Source organism: Astyanax mexicanus, chromosome 14, assembly GCF_023375975.1.
Source record: "Astyanax mexicanus isolate ESR-SI-001 chromosome 14, AstMex3_surface, whole genome shotgun sequence".
Taxonomy (NCBI): Eukaryota; Metazoa; Chordata; class Actinopteri; order Characiformes; family Acestrorhamphidae; genus Astyanax; species Astyanax mexicanus.
This window is the reverse complement of record NC_064421.1, coordinates 40945206-40966059: the sequence shown is the minus strand read 5'-3', so window position 1 is coordinate 40966059 and position 20854 is coordinate 40945206. Positions and strand designations below refer to the sequence as shown.

General features: G+C 39.2%; 1 protein-coding gene across 2 annotated transcripts in view; it reads right to left on the bottom strand.

Moving 5' to 3' along the window:
- stac (SH3 and cysteine rich domain) overlaps positions 1–20854 on the bottom strand; it is an 84105-nt gene that overhangs the window by 27393 nt on the left and 35858 nt on the right. For both annotated transcript variants that reach the window (XM_049463564.1, XM_049463565.1), the window contains 3 exons: positions 14362–14462; positions 4202–4283; positions 1671–1777 (listed from right to left, as the gene is read on the bottom strand). In XM_049463564.1, coding sequence (XP_049319521.1) covers positions 1671–1777; positions 4202–4283; positions 14362–14462 — 290 coding nt within the window. The remainder of the gene's footprint in view (positions 1–1670; positions 1778–4201; positions 4284–14361; positions 14463–20854) is intronic.

The following is a 20854-nucleotide window of genomic DNA, read 5'->3' as shown; positions in this document are numbered from 1 at the left end:
TGGTCATGGAAAAGTCATAAAAAAATCATGGGAATTTATTGGCTAAAACGTGCATGAACCATGAAGATAGCAATATGCCAATTTACTTGAACATACCTCACAATATATCAGAGTAGATATATTTACAACCACCATTGCTATTTATAGGACGCAGGTGGAATGTGTAAAAATAGACTGTTGGCAGGGTGTTGGATATCAATGAGCATCGCAATGCGCCTTGCACAGGGTGTAAGAGAGGGCCCTTTGTGCTCTTGTCTCCGTCAGCTGCTGGAGGGAGTTTTTTTGTGTTAATAATCTGCTCCTCTTCTTTATCCCACAGGGCGAGTGTGTATGTGTGTGTATGTGTGTGTCTGTGTGTGTCTGTGTGCGTGTGTGTTCTGTCCATTCTGTCTTCACACGCTTTACTCCAACTTTTCCTTTACGGGTAATATTTGCTTTAGAGTGGCCTTATCTGACCATCGCTGGAGTTCTGGGGAGTCTGTGTGTCTGTGCGAGTGTGTGAAAGTGAGAGAGAGTGTGTGCGTGTGAGAGAGTGAGAGTGTGTGTGTTTGTGTATGTGTTTGACATCCACAACTAGAGGCAATTAAACTGTTTCTACTAGCACTTACTGCCTCCTTGTCTCAAGACAAACACAAGTCATAGCACACCTTTCAGCTTTCAATTAACAACATGTTTTACACCTAAAAACACACAAGGAAACACTGCTAATTAAATGATACTGAGGTCGGCTTTACGCTCATTAAATTTGCATTGATTTGCTATGCTATCAAAATTATCATCAAACTACTAATATAATATATTATAGAGTTGAAAAAAAAAATGGCTTCTGAACTTTGACAAGCACTTTGGCTACACAAGTCTGTAGTAGAGTACTGAATACTATGACTTTTTTGATGTATTTTAGGTATATGAGGTTTATGTATCAGTATTATCATTGAACATTGTTTTTTTTATTCTATAAACTACGGACAACGTGTCTCCCAAATTTCAAATAAAAATATTGACATTTAGAGCACTTATTTGCAGAAAATGAGAAATGGCTGAAATAACTAAAAGACCAGTGCTTACAAGAACAAAACACCAGCCATAAAAAAAGCAGCAGCATTAAAATCATAAAGTTAAAGTTAAAGACTGTCATAAAGAATGCCTTTACACATTTCATTAATTTACTAAAAAAACAAATGAAAGATAAAAGCTGGAAATTTCACAATGTTCTCACTCAGTGTCCCAGACTAAGCAGATGTACATTAAACACAAACACTGGGTTTAAAACACATTTTGGCAAGTAATCTGATATGAAATTACGTTGTTGAATATCTTGGTCTCGGATTAAAATGCAGCAAATAATGATTGTAAATCAACTGAAGTGGCTTGGCTACCCTCACCCACTTTACTTTACTCTACCTCGCTCTACCTCCTTTTGCCTCATTTTACCTCACCTTTCATCGCTCTGTATACGTCACAGTCTGCAGTGTAAAGAGGTCTTTAGAAAAAACGAAAAACGTGCAGTTTATTAAGCTGTGTACATGCATTTGCACATCTGTGTCAGCAATGGGTCCAACTTCAAGCAGCTGAATGCTGCTTGCTTGGTGTCACCAAACTTTTGGACATATAACACATTTTTTGCATCCCTCTAGTTAAACACTAGATGTCTTTTAAGTGAGACTCACAGAGTTTCTAGGGGGTGAATCTGATCCACTCATCCTCTTGGTCTTCTGGGCGAGAGATGTCCCAAACCGCAGCGTCTCGTAAACAGGGTCCACTTTACTACCACATGCTGGAACACAGGAGAGAGACATGCCAATCAAAACCACATACAATACAGTCACATATAATACAGTCAGTGACCTGATGATGATAAGATACAAGATAAGTATTTAGCCAAGTACACAACTAATAGCCGGATGTGTTCTTGCTCCTCCCACTCTATAGAGGATGCATGGAAGATGACTTATGTGGAATTCTTACAGCTCGATAACCCAGAATGCACCTTGCAGCAGTATCAGCGTAATGCAGGATGAGAAGGTACATAACTATAAGCACCTGTACGTTATCAAAACAGTACTGCCGTGTGCTAAAATAATGTTTTAAGTTATTTTTAGGTAAGAATGTAGAGGTTTAGACTTGTTTAGATATGTGGTTTATTTGTATAGAACAGGGGTGTCCAAACTTTTTTGTTGGGGGCCAGAAGGAGAAATATATTTGAAGTCACGGGCCACAGACTCTGTAATAAAACAAATAATGAAATATACCACTTTAAATAATACTTTTTTCCTGATTATTTCATTTACACACCATTTTACCTGACTTACTATCTTTATCTTTGACAGTGTTGTGTAGACTAAGATTTTCCAAATTGATGTTTAATTTCATGATGTCTCTTAATATTAAACTCCTTAATTACGGCAACTTTTAGACTCTGTTTTTCTGCGCTAGAAATGCGCCCTCTCTCCGCTTTTAGACTCTTTGCCCCGTTTTTCTGCGCTAGAAATGCGCACTCTCTCCGCCTTTAGACTCTTTGCTCCGTTTTTCTGCACTAGAAATGCGCACTCTCTCCGCTTTGACTCTTTGGCCTGTTTTTCTGCGCTAAAAATGTGCACTCTCTCCGCTTTTAGACTCTTTTGCCCCGTTTTTCTGCGCTAGAAATGCACACTCTCTCCACTTTTAGTCTCTTTGGCCCGATTTTCTGCGCTAAAAATGCGCACTCTCTCCGCTTTTAGACTCTTTGGCCCGTTCTTCTGCGCTAGAAATTAGCACCCTCTCCGCTTTTAGTCTCTTTGGCCCGATTTTCTGCGCTAGAAATGCGCACCCTCTCCGCTTTTAGACTCTTTGGTCCGTTTCTGACACCTAGCTTCAAACTTTGAATCTCACATTATAAAAACCTGCTTAACAGCGGGCCAACTTTCATTCTATTTCTAAAATACCTCGCGGGCCGCTCCAAAAAAGGAAACGGGCTGCAAATGGCCCGCAGGCCGTAGTGTGGACACCCCTGGTTTAGAAAGAGGCTAGGTGAAAATGGGCTCCTACGTTTTCGGAACAATGCTTTCCACTCCTCTAAGAGGGTGAAGTCATCAATTACACAGCTGTTCCAATTACACAACAATCGTGTTGTCGAGTTGAACGGAACGGAAGTACAGACTTGGGTACTTGTGCATTAAGAAACGGCTCAGCGTTTGACTCTCTTCTTTGACGGTTCTGTTCCGAATGGTGCAGTGCCCTCTAGGGGTATGGCGATGTGAGAGAAGCGCATACCGGTTCAAGTTCACCCCGCGGTATACCGAATGAACCGGTAAACCGCCCAGCACTACTCTGCTGCTGCTCCATGCTGTTTTCACGCTGTATGTGCAGTGTTCACTGCTAGCAATTCTGTTTACTATGTGGACATCTGAACTGCACATGCCATTAAAATAACTTTCAAAAAATAGCATTCAGTTTAAAAGCAGCCATTGCTGATTCATGGAAAAACAAACTACGGGTGTAAATACACTCTTAAATTTAAGAAGGTTTTCTCCTTCTCCAGTAAAGTTGCTATTTTGGAGATTCATATTTTTCTTTGGACAGTGACAACTTACTGTCCATTAGGGGTGTGCCATATCGTATCGTACATGATAATATCGCCAAAAACTTTAAATATCGTGAACAATATTATACCCTGAAATATCGTGCCATATCACCCACCCCTAATTATCACATTAGGGTTCTACTTTTTACCGTTTTTAGCAAAAGAAAAAATCACACTGTTCTCATTTCCCATTTTATATCTACTAGAGACAGATTATATCTGTCCAGTATCATTTATTTTACTTTAGCCTGGATATATGGAGATATTTGCAGTGCATTATTATAAGTATCATGACATTCTGAATCCATGACTTCTGTTACAAATCTGATATAATTATTTTTTTTAATATCTCAGTTAGCCATATCATATTGCAGGCAATAATAAAATTCTAAATAATTTTTCTAATTTAGGGTTTTGTCATATCGGCAAAAGTACTGTTATCGTGAAAATACCATGAAATATCGTGATATTATTTTAGAGCCATATTGCCCAGCCCTACTATCCATGACATCTTTAAGATTCATCATACATTTTAAGAGAGAAGAAGGCCTAATAATAATAAAGAATGATAAAGATATGATTATTTCTTCTTGTTGTGGTGGTGTAAAATAAAAAACACATTACAAAAGCCTCACTCACCGATGGGCATGACCTCTTTAATGCAGCCAAACTGCTCCTGTATGAGAAGGGGGGAACTGGAGTACCTCCTAAAGCCTTTTGGCTACACACACACACACACACACACACAAAGAGAACACAATATCAGTATTATGATACAGTATTTTTGTATTTTTGACAGGTAGACCAACACAAACTGTGCAGAAACAGATTCAAAGCTTCTGTCTCTGACTTGACTTTAAGGTGGAGCAGCTATAGGCAGGAATGTCTAATAGAGTGGAGGACAGTGAGTGATTAAATACAGTGTTTAAAAACCCCAGCAGCACTGCTGCATATGATCCAACACCTCATACACCACCACTACCAGGCTAATTAGTGCTAATCACTGCAGTGCTGAGAATAATAATCACCCACCACCCAAATAATAATAATATCTGCTCTGTGGTGTGGTGGTCTCTCCTGTGGGTTCCTGGCTGTTGAGGAAAAACGTGGTCCTTTATGCTCTGTGAAACTGATAAGATGGACAGCAAGTCGAGAAACAAGGATGTGGTTATAATATTCCGACTTGTCTCTACATGAGCAGATTTCTATCAAATTATCCCCATTAGATATAGCTCCAGTTAGTGCAGCTAATGTAATCTCATCATTAATCTGTGTGTAGTGTCGGCCGGTGGGTCTCGGGGGACGCCTGCTGCTTGGCTCAGAACGCTGTTGTGACTGTGAAGGTCGAGGATGAAACACTTCAGGTGATAAATATTAAATATTATAGCTGGTGTGGAAAAGATGAACCTGAGTAACCTGACTATTCACTATGTAGCGCTCTGCTGGGTATTAAGAAGTGTCAAAGGTTGCGATCTTATGTCTATACACACTAAGAAAAGTAGGTACAGATTTGTACTTAAAAGGGTACAAAGCTTGTCGCTGGGGCTGTACCTTATATTGAGGTACAAAAAAGTACCTTTCAGTGAAAGTCCTTTTTTGTACCCATGGTTTTTATGCTAGTATAGATTATAAAGATTATAAACATTATCATCAACTAAATATGTGTCAAGAACTTCATGATGCAAAATTGTCTGGCTTTCAAATAAAAAAAAAAAGTGCAAATAAAGTATATATTGTTTATTAGTACAGTGATACAGAATACTGAATGTACCTTTTGGTTGGTTAAATGGTACAAATTTGTACTTATTGCTGTTAGGAATGACTTTGTACTTCAGAGGGAACAAATCTGACCCTGTAAAGACCAATATTGTACCTTTGAGGGTACAATTATGAAGAGTGTACTTTTGAGTACAAAAAAGTACTCGTTTCGTACCTCTGTTTTTAAGAGTGTATAATATACCTGCATATAACCAGCCATATATATAACCACATCACAGTGTTCTTTATTTCAGTGAGCCGTATGCTAAAAAATCATGAGACAGCAGTTATTTATTTTTGAGGGGCATGTTTAAGACCTTTGAGAGATTCATTTAAGATCCATAGAGGCCTTAATTTTAGCTAAACAAATTTAAGACTTTTTTTAAAGATCTTTTCATCCATGTATTTAGCATAAAATTCATCTTGTCCCTAATATGCACAAATGTTATACATAAGTAAATGAAATGGTCTAATGGGTTTAATGCTTAGCAAATAGTAAGAGCTTTTGTAAAACAGAAAAAAGGGGCATGGAATTGCATAACTGATCCAGGATGGTACACACAAAAAAAGTTATTGTGTGTGAAAACAAACCAGCAGAAATCAGCCCCTCCCCAAATCACGCCCAAAATCAGTCTTGGGTGTGTACTCATCTGGAAAAATAAAGAGACCACTAAGAGACCACTTAAAAATGATGAGTTTCTTTGATTTTACCAAATTGAAAACCTCTGGAATTTAATCAAGAGGAAGATCGATGATCACAAGCCATCAAACCAAGCTGAACTGCTTAAATTTCTGCACCAGGAGTAAAGGCATAAAGGTATCCAAAAGCAGTGTGTAAGACTGGTGGAGGAGAGCATGATGCCAAGATGCATGAAAACTGTGATTAAAAACCAGGGTTATTCCACTAAATATTGATTTATAAACTCATTAACTCTTAATGATAATATTTTGATTTGGAATTTGGGAGGAATGTTGTCTGTAGTTTATCGAATAAAACAACAATGTTAATTATACTCAAACATATACCTATAAATAGCAAAATCAGAGAAACTGAATCAGAAACTGAAGTGGTCTCTTATTTTTTCAGAGCTGTATATATTACAAATATTACAAATGTAAAAACAAACAGTTGTTCTCGGCTCCTGGGCGGAGAGATCCTGCTGACTGCTTTATTTAGTAGATGATAAACTCCTGTTTTTATCCCAGAATCCAGCTGTGTATGAACCGTCACACCTCTTCAGTCAAGGTGGAAGGATGGCACGCTTATCATTCATCTTCACTCTCTTGGTTTCAATCACTTTCCCTCTCTGATACACACAGACACAGACACACACACACACACACACACACACACACACACACACACACACACACACACACACACACACACACAGTCTCTCAGATGTACTCTTATCTAAAAATCCGGTCATTGGTAGAAAGGCCACTACAAGATCGAAACGTTCAGGTACTTTCATCTCCTCCTCTAAAGGACCACTTCAGCCGCCTCTCACTCTGAAGCAATCCAAATAATCCCACTGACCGTTAACTCTGCTGTATTATTGATCCAGTGTGTTCAACATTAAAGGAATATTCCAGCACTTCTTCAGGCTCATATTAATTCCCATCTAAGGAGGGGGCAACTGTCTGAATAAACATTTTTTCTGATATTTATCAATTATTAATATTTATTTTATTATTACTATTACTATTATTATTTTGCACAGTAATGTAAGGAGCACAATGAGTCTATATAAAGCGAATTATAAAGTGCATTATGCTACACTAGTAAGGAACAGGGCTGTCGCACTGTTTTCCCTGTTTCACTGTTTAAGTGGTGGTGGGCTTAATAAGGTAAAGCTAAGCTAAGTAAACAAAACAGTAATTTTTAAAAACCATTTTCTTTTAAAGTCAAGCGACCGCTGGATGTTAATCTACACAGATTTCTCTCCTGAAAACTGTTCGTTTGGGTGAGTAATGAGCTTTTATTTATTTACACTAAGCTCAAATTTTCAGATTTCCACTAAGGCTGGGTGCAGCAGCATTAGCAGCTAACCACTACTGCTAGCCACGGAGGAACCCTAAAAGTTCTGCTAATAGTAAAAAAAAAGTAATTCTAATGCTGCTCCAGCACTGCTGTCCAGGGTTAGTTTCTGTTTAATGTTTTTAGGTTTTGTTTTCTACATTGTAGTAAATGAATACTAAAATCATCCAGACTATGAAGGAACACATAAGGAATCATGTAGTAACTTAAAAGTGTTAAACCAACCAAAATCTCTTGACAAGTTCAGCACAGCTGTTAACTAAAAGCCATTCCAGGTGACTCTACCTCATAAAGCTGACTGAGAAAATCCAGCCAAGATGTGCAAAACTGTCATCTAAACAAGCGGCGCTGCTTTGAAAAATCTAAATCTAAAATCTTCCTTCTCTATAGAAACAAATTTGATTTGATTTGAACACAAGTACAGACCAGAACATAGATTTAAGCTTAACATCCATTCGGAAAAATAGCCTTCAATGTTCACTCCAAGTGAATTCACCTTAAATCATGGTTTAAACTCAGAACATATTGGAGATTTAATCCGGAACATCCAGTACAGTTACCAATCCCAGACTGCATAATCTTCCTGGCCCAGGTGACTTCCTTTTATGGAAGTATTAGCACTATAAAACCATACATGGCACACACAAACACACTTGTGCACACACGTTGCACTGGCCATGCCCTTACTTGTTTATGTGTTTTTGAGATAAAGGACAGCATACATAATCAGCATCCCAAATCCACTTTGATGAATTCTCCTCTGGCCGTGACTGAAGAGACGGACGGCTAAAATAAGCTTCACTCCAGAGCCACGAGCACCTCTCCACTCGCCACACGTCACATTTCGCATGCAGCTCATTATGGGAAAGGTTAAAAGGAGCACACTTATTGTTGTTATGGCAGCCTAATGAATGCAGGAATGCCACAATGGAGAGATACCATTTACTGGGCAGATGACCATCCCAACGGCCCACCAATATCGCAGTTATATATGCTGTTCTCTGGTTGAATGCTATATAAACTCTAAATTATTAAAGGTTTGGACAGTATGGAAAATGTAATCAAGAAAACAGTAAACATTTAAATGTACTTATTAATTAATTGTACACGTTGTGAATTAGGATTGTTAGACAAAATCCTATTTTTATTGTTAATGAAATATGGGTTTTCACTAGTGAAAAAACTAGACTGGTAGAGCTTAATAGAGCAAGGTAGTGTGAGGTAGAGCTTTGTAGAGGAAGGTAGAGTGAGGTTGAGTATTGTAGAGGTAGGCAGAGTGAGGTAGAGCATTGTAGAAAAAAGGTAGAGTGAGGTTGAGTATTGTAGAGGAAGGTAGAGTGAGGTAGAGCATTGTAGAGGTAGGTAGAGCGAGGTAGAGCATTGTAGAGAAAGGTAGAGTGCGGTAGAGCATTGTAGAGGAAGGTAGAGTGAGGTAGAGCTTTGTAGAGGAAGGTAGAGTAGGGTAGAACATTGTAGAGAAAGGTAGAGTGAGTTAGAGCATTGTAGAGGAAGGTAGAGTGAGGTAGAGCATTGTAGAGGTAGGTAGAGTGAGGTAGAACATTGTAGAGAGAGGTAGAGTGAGGTTGAGCATTGTAGAGGAAGGTAGAGTGAGGTTGAGCATTGTAGAGGAAGGTAGAGTGAGGTAGAGCATTGCAGTGGAAGGTAGAGTGAGGTAGAGCATTGTAGAGGAAGGTAGAGTGAGGTAGAGCATTGTAGAGGTAGGTAGAGTGAGGTAGAACATTGTAGAGGAAGGTAGAGTGAGGTTGACCATTGCAGTGGAAGGTAGAGTGAGGTAGAGCATTGCAGTGGAAGGTAGAGTGAGGTAGAGCATTGTAGAGGAAGGTAGAGTGAGGTAGAGCATTGTAGAGGTAGGTAGAGTGAGGTAGAACATTGTAGAGAGAGGTAGAGTGAGGTTGAGCATTGTAGAGGAAGGTAGAGTGAGGTAGAGCATTGTAGAGGAAGGTAGAGTGAGGTAGAGCATTGTAGAGGAAGGTAGAGTGAGGTAGAGCACTGTAGAGGAAGGTAGAGTGAGGTAGAGCATTGTAGAGTGAGGTAGAGCATTGCAGAGGTAGATAGAGTGAGTTAGAGCATTGTAGAGGAAGGTAGAGTGAGGTTGAGTGTTGTAGAGAAAGGTAGAGTGAAGACAAGCAAGGTAAAGTGAGGTAAAGTTAGAGTGAGGTAGATTGATGTAGAGGTAGAGAGAATTCAAATTAGATATAGAGCAAGGCAGCATGAGGTAGGGTGAGGCAGAGTGAGGCCAAGTGAGGCAGTAGGGCAGAGTGAAGTTGAGAGAGGTAGGGTGAGGTAGAAGTCCGTAGTAAACAAATACATCAAACTGCTTCTTAACCTGGAAAGTGCTGAGGGAAACTTGATGTCATCCCAATGTTGGTTGTGACTCATTCGTGACATCCAACCAAAAATTTAACGTTTGTCTAATGTTGGAGCTTAAAATCGATCTTTCATTGGCTTTATAATATGTGTGACTCTGATTTCCAACCAAATTTTGTAAAGTCTGCCTCATGTCGGAGTTTGATATCGATCCAATGATGGGCTTTGATTGATACATTTTTTTCCAACCAAAATTCAACACCTGTGAAGTTCTGTAAAACGTCATGTTCTGTACAAAGGATTATGGTTTCAGTCCCTCAAAAACTAATAACCTGGTTAATCTCAAAAGCAATTACCCAGCACAGAGACCAGCACATCCAGAAACATCTATTTATCTAGTAAAGGCTAGCTAATGAGGCCTACAGCTCCAACAATGCCTTCATTACTGCAGCGCTGGCCACTCCTGTTTGTTTTTATCGTCCTCACTGAACCCAGCTCTTCTCCTGAGCCCACGGAGCTCAAAGATAGCTGCCGCTCTCGCCAAGATGATCACACGGGCCAAGAGAAATAAACATGCTTTAAAAATAACAGCATGCCAAGCGAAGAGAAAACTGAAGTTGAAGCTGGACTCTGCTGGGAGTTCTTCTTCTTTTTAAGCCGGTCCCCTGTGGCGCGATTTTCCATCCCCGCGAGCCGAGAACTTCACCGGCGCTCTCATCCTTACACCCAGAGCAACGTGACACAGGAAGAGCCTTCTTTTCCATTTGCTGTTGTCTATAAGGTAGAATCTACAGTGAACACACACACACACACCGAACCACTTCTTAACTTGGGAATAGCAAGTGCAGCCAAACCAAGTACTGATGGACCTTAAAATCTACCTAATGTAGGTTTTGAAATATTTGTGACTTTGATTTGATACATGATTTGATTTGATTTGATTGATGGATACATGGATTTAATTTCCAATTAAAATTCAACATGTGTAAAGTTATGCAAAGCTTAACCCAAACATTGGGTTGTTTTTTTCTATATGGCGAAGTGAAAGCTGAAGTTGAAGCTGGACTCTGCTAGGAGTTCTCCTTCTTTTTAAGCCGGTCCCCAGTGGCGATATTTTCTATCCCCGCGAATTGAGAACTTAACGGCGCTCTCATCCTTACACCCCGAGCAACGTGACACAGGAAGATCCTTCTTTTCCATTTCCTGTTGTATACCGTAGAGATCCACAATGAACAGATACACCAAACTACTTCTAAATCTGGGAAAAACAATTGCAGCCAAACCAAGTACTGTTGGAACTTGATGTCAACCCAATGTTGGTTTTGACTCATTTGTGACATCCAACCAAAACAATTATGTGTATCTAACAATGGAGCACAAAATTAACCTAATGTTGGTTTTGAAATATTTGTGACTTTGATTTCCAACCAAGACTTTGGAGTTTGATATTAATCCAATGTTGGCTTTTAATGGATACATGAATTTAATTTCCAACCAAAACTTAACATCATAAAGTTATGCAAAACTTCATGTTAACCCAAGGCTGTTTTTTCCTTCATGGCGAAAAGAAAACTGAAGTTGAAGCTGGACTCTGCTGGGAGTTCTTCTTTTTAGTAGGACCCCTGTGGCGAGATTTTCCATCCCTGCGAGCCGAGAACTTCACCGGCGCTCTCATCCTTACACCCAGAGCAACGTGACACAGGAAGAGCCTTCTTTTCCATTTGCTGTTGTATATACAATACTCAACGGACAGCTGCAGAGATCCCCCCCATAACAAATACGACTTCGCAATGACCAGGCTGGACATCTGGACAGTCCTGAATGAACTTAAGTATCGAGGAACAGCCCAAGAACAACCAAGGCACAGGCCTGTCATCAGCTAGAAGCTAATGGATGACCAGTATCACTGTGTAGAGACACTTTTACAGTTTTACATTTCCATGGAGTGGGAGACTGCTGTACTGATTCTTCAAATAACATCTTTAAGCTTAACTAAAGTTTGTTGCTGAACCAAATGGACAAATTCTCTGAGGCCGTTTTATTATCAGTAGAACTGTTAAATTAATGGAGGAAAAAGGGGGATATCTGCCAGTTTCAAATTATATTAAAACAAAAAAAAATAATAATAATAAAACTGGAGATCCAAAGTTTCGGTGTAAAATTGGCAACATTCTTTAATAAATGATGTATGATGCATTTAATTGCAGCAGTGTAAACAGCTCACATCTCTTTGGATTTTCCTTGTTCATCTTCTATAATGAGAACATGATGCTATGGGAAATAGGAAGACATTGGGATAAGTCCAATAAAGAAAAGGAAAAAAGGAAGTGTTGATGAAATCTGGACAGACTGATCCACTGGCGGAGTTTCCCTTCCTCATCCATCATTCCCAGCGACACCTGGCATGGACCCGGACACGACAGCAGTGATGGGAAATCCAGACCTGCTGGAAGTTAGCCTTCCTCAAAATTCTGCCCTTTTTTTCTGCTGTGTGTGTGTGTGTGAGGGGGGGGGGGGGATTTGACCAAGTGGGGGCTCTTTTCCTGTGTGAGGGGCTGTGTGAAACCCCCTAGTGGTGTTTTTGCGACTGCAGGGCCCTGGAGAGATGTGGAGAGATGCTTAAATGATAGATGCATGTTCTCCATCATCTCCACTACTCACACAACCACACACACACACACACACACACACTCTCATTAAGATGCTTGATCACACCCCAGTTCACAGAAGGAGGAAAAGACAGAGTGATAAATCACACCATCTAACGCCTAATCTTCATCTAATCACCCAAAATAACCGCCAGGGTTAATGTACCCGATAAAACACACACACACACACACACACACACACACACACACTGTGTAATATTAACCACAATGGATATGTATCTACACCTGCCACATACACACACACACACACACACACACTGTGTAATAATAACCGCAATGGATATGTATCTACACCTGCCACATATACACACACACACACACACAGAAACACACACACACATATATATATATATGTAGCAGGTGTTATTAAGAAACACACACACAAACACACACACAAAATAATTTGGCCACTTTAGGAAAACACAAAAATGACAGCACTCTGCCAGTGGCATGGCAGCTGGTCTCTACAGGACAGTACTTAATCTTCCTTTCCCTTCATCAGCAGAATTTAAACTACTCTCGCAAAAAACTCCATTATATTGTAATTATAATGATATGGCACATTTATCCCATTTTTAAAAGCAATTATGTCAGCTCTCAGTTTACTGTAGACTTATGAACTTAAATATCATGCATTTATACATACACAGGAAATGTATAAATACCAAGGATCAATCCAAAATAAATAATTAATACAAAGGAGTCCAGCAGCAGCGCACACTTTACCCCCACCCCACTCCTCCCCTGGCCGCACTATTTTTTATGCTCTACTCAGACAAATCAAACATATTTTAGCATTCTGCATCTCTTATCACACTCAGAATCAAGTGTATTTTTCTAGCTATACAGGCATAGAATAGTAACGTTAGCTGAGCTTAGCCTAGGCATCTGTTAAGACTTCATAGCTTACCGAAAGCTAACTGCACTTATCTGTGTAAATTTTACGCACATGCGACTTAAGTAGCACTGCTGAGGAGCTTTCACAAATAAAATAGCACTGCGCAAGTATATTCAGACTGAGAACTACCGTTAGCTACAGCCAGGGTTGTCAGGAGCAGCAAAAAATCCTGCCCAAAATCCATTTTCAACATTAACATTGAAATATAACATCATACTCATTTTGACGTTTTTATAGAAAAAAAAAATGGTTTTGGGGAGAGGGGGTCCTGTCGTGCACTATAGGATCCTGTGGCATGGCCTAAGCTTTAGTCCTTGATTTTTCTCCCTTACATTACTTATTAGAATATATTTTTTTATTAAAAATAAATTATTAGAAATTCTATAGTCTATTATTTCTACTGCAAAACATTATAAAAGCATAGACAGGATATTTCTAGGCTCAAAAGATTAAAAGGCTGAAATTCCTTTAAAAAAGTTGGGGACCGGGCATTGCTGGTTAGAATCCCAGTCATGTAGCTTGCCATCAGCTGCTGGAGCCCCGAGAAACCATAATTGGCCTTGCTCTCTTTGGGTGGGTGGATGGCGCTCTGTGTATAATCTGTGCTGTCTGGAGGTAGAGTCGAGTCTAAATGAAGATGTGTCTTCTTGCATTAAAGGTCTCATAGACTCTTATTTCTTCTGTCATTGATACAATTTAAATATAAAATATACAAAATATAGAATTTAAGTATACAAATATAGAATTTCAGTTGAAGATGAGGTCGACAGCAGGAGATACAACGGTTGATGCTTCAACTTCTATAGAAGTATTTTTTTAACCCTAGTATCTATAATAAATGTAAAACTTTTGACACTGCTGGTGTTGCCAGATATTTACTGAGACATTAATGACTGTGGTTTAAGTTATATTTAGAAGGCTGTAAATCTATATTGCTATAAAGCTTTACACTGACTTAATTTCCTGTGAAATTATATAAAAAGACCAGAAATGTGAGGAGAGTAATTGTGTTTGTTTGAGACTGTAATTAATTAATTAAATGGGGTGCACAAAGACAGGAAATGGGAACACAGCAACCAAATGGAGGAAGTCTGAAGAGTCTTACCAGTTTGCCCATGCACCTCTGCTGTCCTACACCGTCCAGACACTTGTGATGGATGCCCATCTTGCAGGCTTTGCACCGGAGTCCCAGCTTGGCGTTGGGGCCTGTCAATCACACAGCCACATCTGCTCACTATCAGCAGCAAACCTGTACCCTCTGGATTTATTAAAGCCTGGAGGGTGCATTAATGTAAAAACACTGACAGCATAGCAGGATTACAAAGCCCTAATCAGGAATGAAGCTGTGCCGTCTAACAGCTAAACAGACAGCAGGGTAAACATACATGCACCTTTTAGTGGGTACACTGCTGTTAGTCAATACAAGCCTTTGTATTGGCTGGACAAGAAGCTATGGAGTTAGCCGTTTGGGGAGGGAAAGCAGGTTTAGGTACAAGCAAGTTTTTTTTTATACTAGCAGGTAAAGTAACAACAGAGACATTATGAAGTGAGATTCACTGCCAAACGAGTTCTTATTAAAGATCAGCCATAACATTAAAACCACCTCCTTGTTTCTACACTTACAGTATTTTTTTTTACTATCCACTGATAATTTAGGACATAGGGACGTGGGTCATTATTCTTAGCACTGCAATGACTGATTGGCATGGTGGTGTATGAGGGGTTAGTGCAGGGTTGTCCAAACTACGGCCCGCGGGCCATTTATGGCCCGTTTCCTTTTTTGGAGCGGCCCGCGAGATATTTTAGAAATAGTATGAAAGTTGGCCCGCTGTTAAGCAGGTTTTTATAATGTGAGATTCAAATTTGAACGCTTGGTGTCAGACACGGGCCAAAGAGTCTAAAAGCGGAGAGGGTGCGCATTTCTAGCGCAGAAAAACGGGCCAAAGAGTCTAAAAGCGGAGAGAGTGCGCATTTCTAGCGCAGAAAAACGAGGCAGAGTCTAAAAGCGGAGAGAGTGCGCATTTCTAGCACAGAAAAACTGAGTTTAATATTAAATTAAGCATCAATTTGAAAAATCTTAGTTTACACAACACTGTCAAAGATAAAGATAGTAAGTCAAGTAAAATGGTGAGTAAATTAAATAATGAGAGTCTGTGGCCCGTGACTTCAAATATATTTCTCCTTCTGGCCCCCAACAAAAAAAAGGTTGGACACCCCTGGGTTAGTGTGTGTAAAGTGCTGGGAGGATCAGACACTGCAGCAGTGCTGCTGGAGTTTTTATACACTGTGTTTAATCACTCACTGTCCTTCACTCTATTATTATAGACACTCCTACCTACAGCTGCTGGACAGTTTGTGCTGGTCACCCTCTAGTCCTTCATTATCACTCACAGGACACTGGATTGTTTAAAAACTCCAGCTGCACTGCTGTATCTGATCCACTTATACCAGAACAACACACACTAACACCTCATACACCACCACCATGCTGATCAGAGCAGAGAATAATGACCCTCCACCCAAATAATTATAAAGTATACAGAGAAACAGATCTTACAGTCTGTAATTACAGAACTACAAAATGTCCTATATGATCAGTGGAGCTAATAAGATGGACGAAGAAAGATTATAGGTGGTTTTAATGTTTTAGCTGATCCGTGTCATACAGTACAAAGTACTGTGCAAGTGTTTTGGACACCTAACAATCTCTTCATTAGCAATACAAGGGTTATTAGATCACATCAAAATATATACATAAAAAATACAGTAAAAAGGAACAAGAATTTTTAACTTTGATGAAAGTATTTGAGATCTTGTGAACTTGTGAGCTCATCTGATATACCATCATTAAGCTCTGATTTAACCAACCCGCTGCTGAAATTATAATAAATATACATTAAATAACACTAGACTCCATGAGGAGAGCTTTGGAGATGTTTTAATGAATATGGCGTTATAAAAAATATTTTGTTGTATTATTTTTAATATTAGTGTTTTACCGAGTTAAAAAAAAAAACATCCATATCTAAGTCCATATAGATATACAGCTTGTAATAAAAAATTCTAATTTTAAAACCTTTGCACAGTACTCTATATATTTAAAGCTGCATTATATATTAGGTCCCCAACTCAGACAGTCTCCATCACTCAACATGAACCATCTGACACACTGTGGATTAAAAATAGCCCATTCATCTGAAGCTTCTGAATGCTGCATGGGTGAAAGTCTGCATTTGTTAGTGAGTGCTGGGCCGTAAATGCCAAACGCTGCTTGAATTCCGTGAGGCAGGGCGAGAAAATTCTTTAGCCGAATTCTTTCTCTAAATTTGAATATCAAACAGAACCGGACAGCAATTTCAGGGATGAAATTTCATGGTGGTCTGATTGGTCGGGGTCAATTAGAGCAAAGCAGATGCACACCAAAGGTATGCAAAATTCCAGAAACAAAAGGAGAACACACCTTTGATCTGTTTCCACTTTATCTCGGATGAATCCTGTTTTCTGCCGTCTTTGTTACTCTGTTCTAAGGAAGGCCACTGATTGGTTCTAGCTTTCATTTCTGACCGCCTGAGCCTAACACATGCAGAACTGCACCTTTAATTAGCTTGGCTGAATGCTTTTTAGCGTTAGCATCAACACCCATCAAACAATAAAAATAAAAAACATGAAGATGCTAAAGGGAAGCAAAAATGTCTTTGAGCATGAACTGCGTGTCATTGCTGTCACATTAAAACCTTGTATCTCCAGTTTTACAGTAGAAGGAAAACACATTCTTTGATTTTTGGATTTTTTCAATGTAAAAATCCAAGTAATTTTTTAAGCATTTCTATTGGTCCTTTTTTTAAATTGCATTTTTGCACAATGTAAAGCACACATTTTGTCAAAACTGGAAATACAAGTTTTTTTGTGCGTAATGGCGCAAAACGACAGCAACTTGACATTTTTAACTGAAAAAAAAAATTGACAAATCTTCTGTTCTAACACATACACTACTATAACTCAGTCACTGTAGTCACTGCCTGCATACAGAGTTTGAGTTAAAATAAATAAAGCCTGAAGGCTTTCATTTATTTTATTTTATTGGCCGTTTTACTTACATAAACAGTACAGAAGCAGCAGAGAGAGAGAGAGTCTTCACTAACACGTCTCCACTTTCCTCTACTTCCTGCAGAGACTGAGGAAAGCACATCTCCCACCTCCCATGCTCATTATGTTCTACAGAGGGACTGTAGAGAGCATCTTCAGCACCTGCATTACTGTCTGTTTTGGGAACTGTAACATCGCAATATGATCGCAAGACCCTACAGCAAGAACAGCTGAGAAGATAATCATCTACACCAGATACTGCCTCCATAAAGCAACCAGCATTGTGGACGACCCCAGCCATCCCTCACACAGACTCTTCGCACTGCTGTCGTCTGGCAGAAAGTCCTGGAGCATCCAAGCCTCCAGTACCAGACTCTGCAACAGCTTCCTCCCTCAGATCATTAAACTCCTCAACACACAGATGGAACTGAACTGAACCCTCCTTCATTACACACGCACACACACACACACACACACACACACACACACACACACACACACACACACACACACACACACACACACACACACAAACACATATTATATATGTCTAATTAATGTCACCAAAAATGTAATTACAATCATACAGCATAAATTGAGCCACAAAATCTCAGATTTCTGCATAATTTAGGTTAGAAATAGTAAAATAAAATGTTGCACTATTTTTATAACATATTTTTGCGATCTTTGTAAATCGTGCAGCTGGATTTAGGCCATGTCAGTGTGTCTTTGCTATCATAACGACAGTAAAAGTATGCCTTGTACGGTTTGAAACCGTATTCTCTTAATGAATCATAGGTGTGTTTTGGACATAACATAAAATAAACCAATCAGTGTGTCACTTGCCTCACATTTCCTTTTAAAGCCAGGTGCGCTCTGAATTTGGCAGATTGCTATTTTAATGTTGTAGCTTCCTGGATGCGTCCAATACTTCTCTGCAGAGGAAACTGATCTGCTTGTTCACAGCAGGAACATTCTGTTTATTGTTAATGTAAAAGTTGGGTTTGTGCACTGCTGCATGTTCATGTGTGTGTAACGGGGGGGGGGGTTACACATTTTGGGAATGCGCCTGTGTTGACAATTAACTGCCAAGATAGTAATGAACATCTGACGTCTGTCTAGGTTGTATTCAGTCAGTGGTGAACCATTGCCAAGATAGCATTATGCCAAAATCTACCTGAACACACCTAATATCCTCACCCATCACCGTAGATATATTCACAAGCACTATTGCTATTTAAACAACGCAGGGGCCTGGCCTAGCTCGCAGCTACTGTTAGCTAGCTCTCCATTAACCTTAATTTTCTCTTGGGTAAAGTTAGCTAGCTTGCCGCTAATGTTAGCTAGCTCTTTGCTAACCATAGTTCTCTCCCCAATAACATTAGGTAGCTCGCAGCTTATGTTAGATAGCTCTCCACTAACCCAATGACATTATCTAGCTTACAGCCAGTGATGGTATAGTTACTTTGAAAAAGTAATCCGATTACTGATTACTGATTACTCCTTTAAAAAGTAACTTAGTTACTTTATGGATTACTTGATTTTAAAAGTAACTAAGTTACTGTACAAGTTACTTTATTAGTTACTTTCAGCAGCTGCAGACACCACCTCCCGCCACGGCGCCGCCTTAACATAAAAACTATAACCAGTTTTGCCAATACTCCCTTTACTGGAAAATGCATTTTTAACAGCAACAATGTATCTCTAGACATTTAAAGTTGAACTATTTCCTGAAAAAATAAGTTTTTTAATAAAAATAAAAGACCATTTCTCTTGAATTAACTCAACATAAATTATTTTTTTTATAAAAAATAAAATATGGTCTTTCTTGATTTCACTTAACATAAATACTTGTTTTTATAAAAAAGAAAAATAAAGAAAGTCTTTCTTGACCTGAAATATTTAACACTGTAAATCTGAACACTGAACCTGTTGTTCTCTGCAGGGCAGCAAGGAGTGGTTTTATAAAACAGAACCGTGTATATGGTTTATATGGTCTAGGCCAGGGATCACATATATGCGGACTGCGGTCCGGGTCCGGACCCAGACGTTGTCCAGTGCGGACCCAAACCAGTAAACTACTGAAAAGTATTTAATTTTGACAGCGTTCATTTAAAGCGTCAGAACTTTTCTTGTCTTTACGGTATACGCGCTCTGCGGCACAAAATCTTCAAACGCTCTCCTCTGCCAATCAGATCTGTGCAGACCGCTGCCCTGGCTAGTGAATTGGGACGCGGCCGGTAAAAACCGCCTTTATAAAGAGATAGGGAGCCCGAGAACTGGCGGAAAAATGAGAACAGGCGGAAATTAAAGACACGCCGAGCGCAAGAGAGAGACACAGGGGAGGATTGTAAAGGTGACGTGAAAGGGAGCGGTGTGTGTTTGTGTGTGTGTGTGTGAGAGAGAGTGGGGTGGAGAGAGAGAGAGAGTAACGCACAGTGACTTGAATAAGTAACTTTAATCTGATTACTGGATTGGAAATAGTAACGCGTTAGATTACTCGTTACTGAAAAAAAGGTCAGATTAGAGTAACACGTTACTGACATCACTGCTTACAGCTAATGTTAGCTTGCTCTCTATTAACCTTAGTTCTCTTCCCGGTAATGTTAGCTAACTTGCTGCTAATGTTAGTATGTGATTTTCCACCGGCATTAAATGCACCGTCTGAAAATTTAATACCTACAGCAAATTTACAGACAATTTAAGACCTTAATTGCCAAGATTTAAGGAACTTTAAAGAACACAGCAAAAGCTCATGTTTAAACAGCAAAAAACAGTAAAATAGCTCTCGACAAAAAGAGGAGACGCACAAGGTTGAACTTGGGCAAGTCTCCTCCAAATGGAGCGAGATAAAGTTTCTGTTGTAATTATAAGGAACACTTGTATGATTTTTTTCTTTCTGTGAATGTGCTTTCACTATAGTAGTCATTTGTTGTTTAGCCTGTTTTTTTATGGATGTGGTCTGCTGCTGGGAAGCTAGGTGGCTAGTTTAGATATTTAGTTAGCTAGGTCACTGGCTAAACATTGTGTTTTGGTTAATAGCTAGACTAGATAACTGCCTTTCCATCTGATTTTTTTTTTTATTGAATTTTACTTTCCACCATGCAATGCACAAAACCTTTTTTATTACAGTCTACCAAACAAGGATTGCACAGTGTGTCTTTAATAATAATAATAATAATAATAATAATAATAATAATAATATTAATAATAATAATAATAATAACACACTAAAAAAAGCCTAGAAAAGTCTTAAAATTAAAGTCAAAGAGAATAAAGAAAATTCATCTCCTTATCTGTCACCAAAGTCAGCAGAGAAACTTAAATTATTCCACAACAGTAAAAGCATAAAACTCAACACAATACTATAATTAGCCTCATCAGAATGATCCCTTTCAGACACATTAGCTAACAGCGTAGTCTCTAATCACACATTTCTACACAACTCTACACAGAGAGGATGGAAGCACAGCCAAAAACACTCTCAGAGAACCGGATCCAGAAAGGCGTCT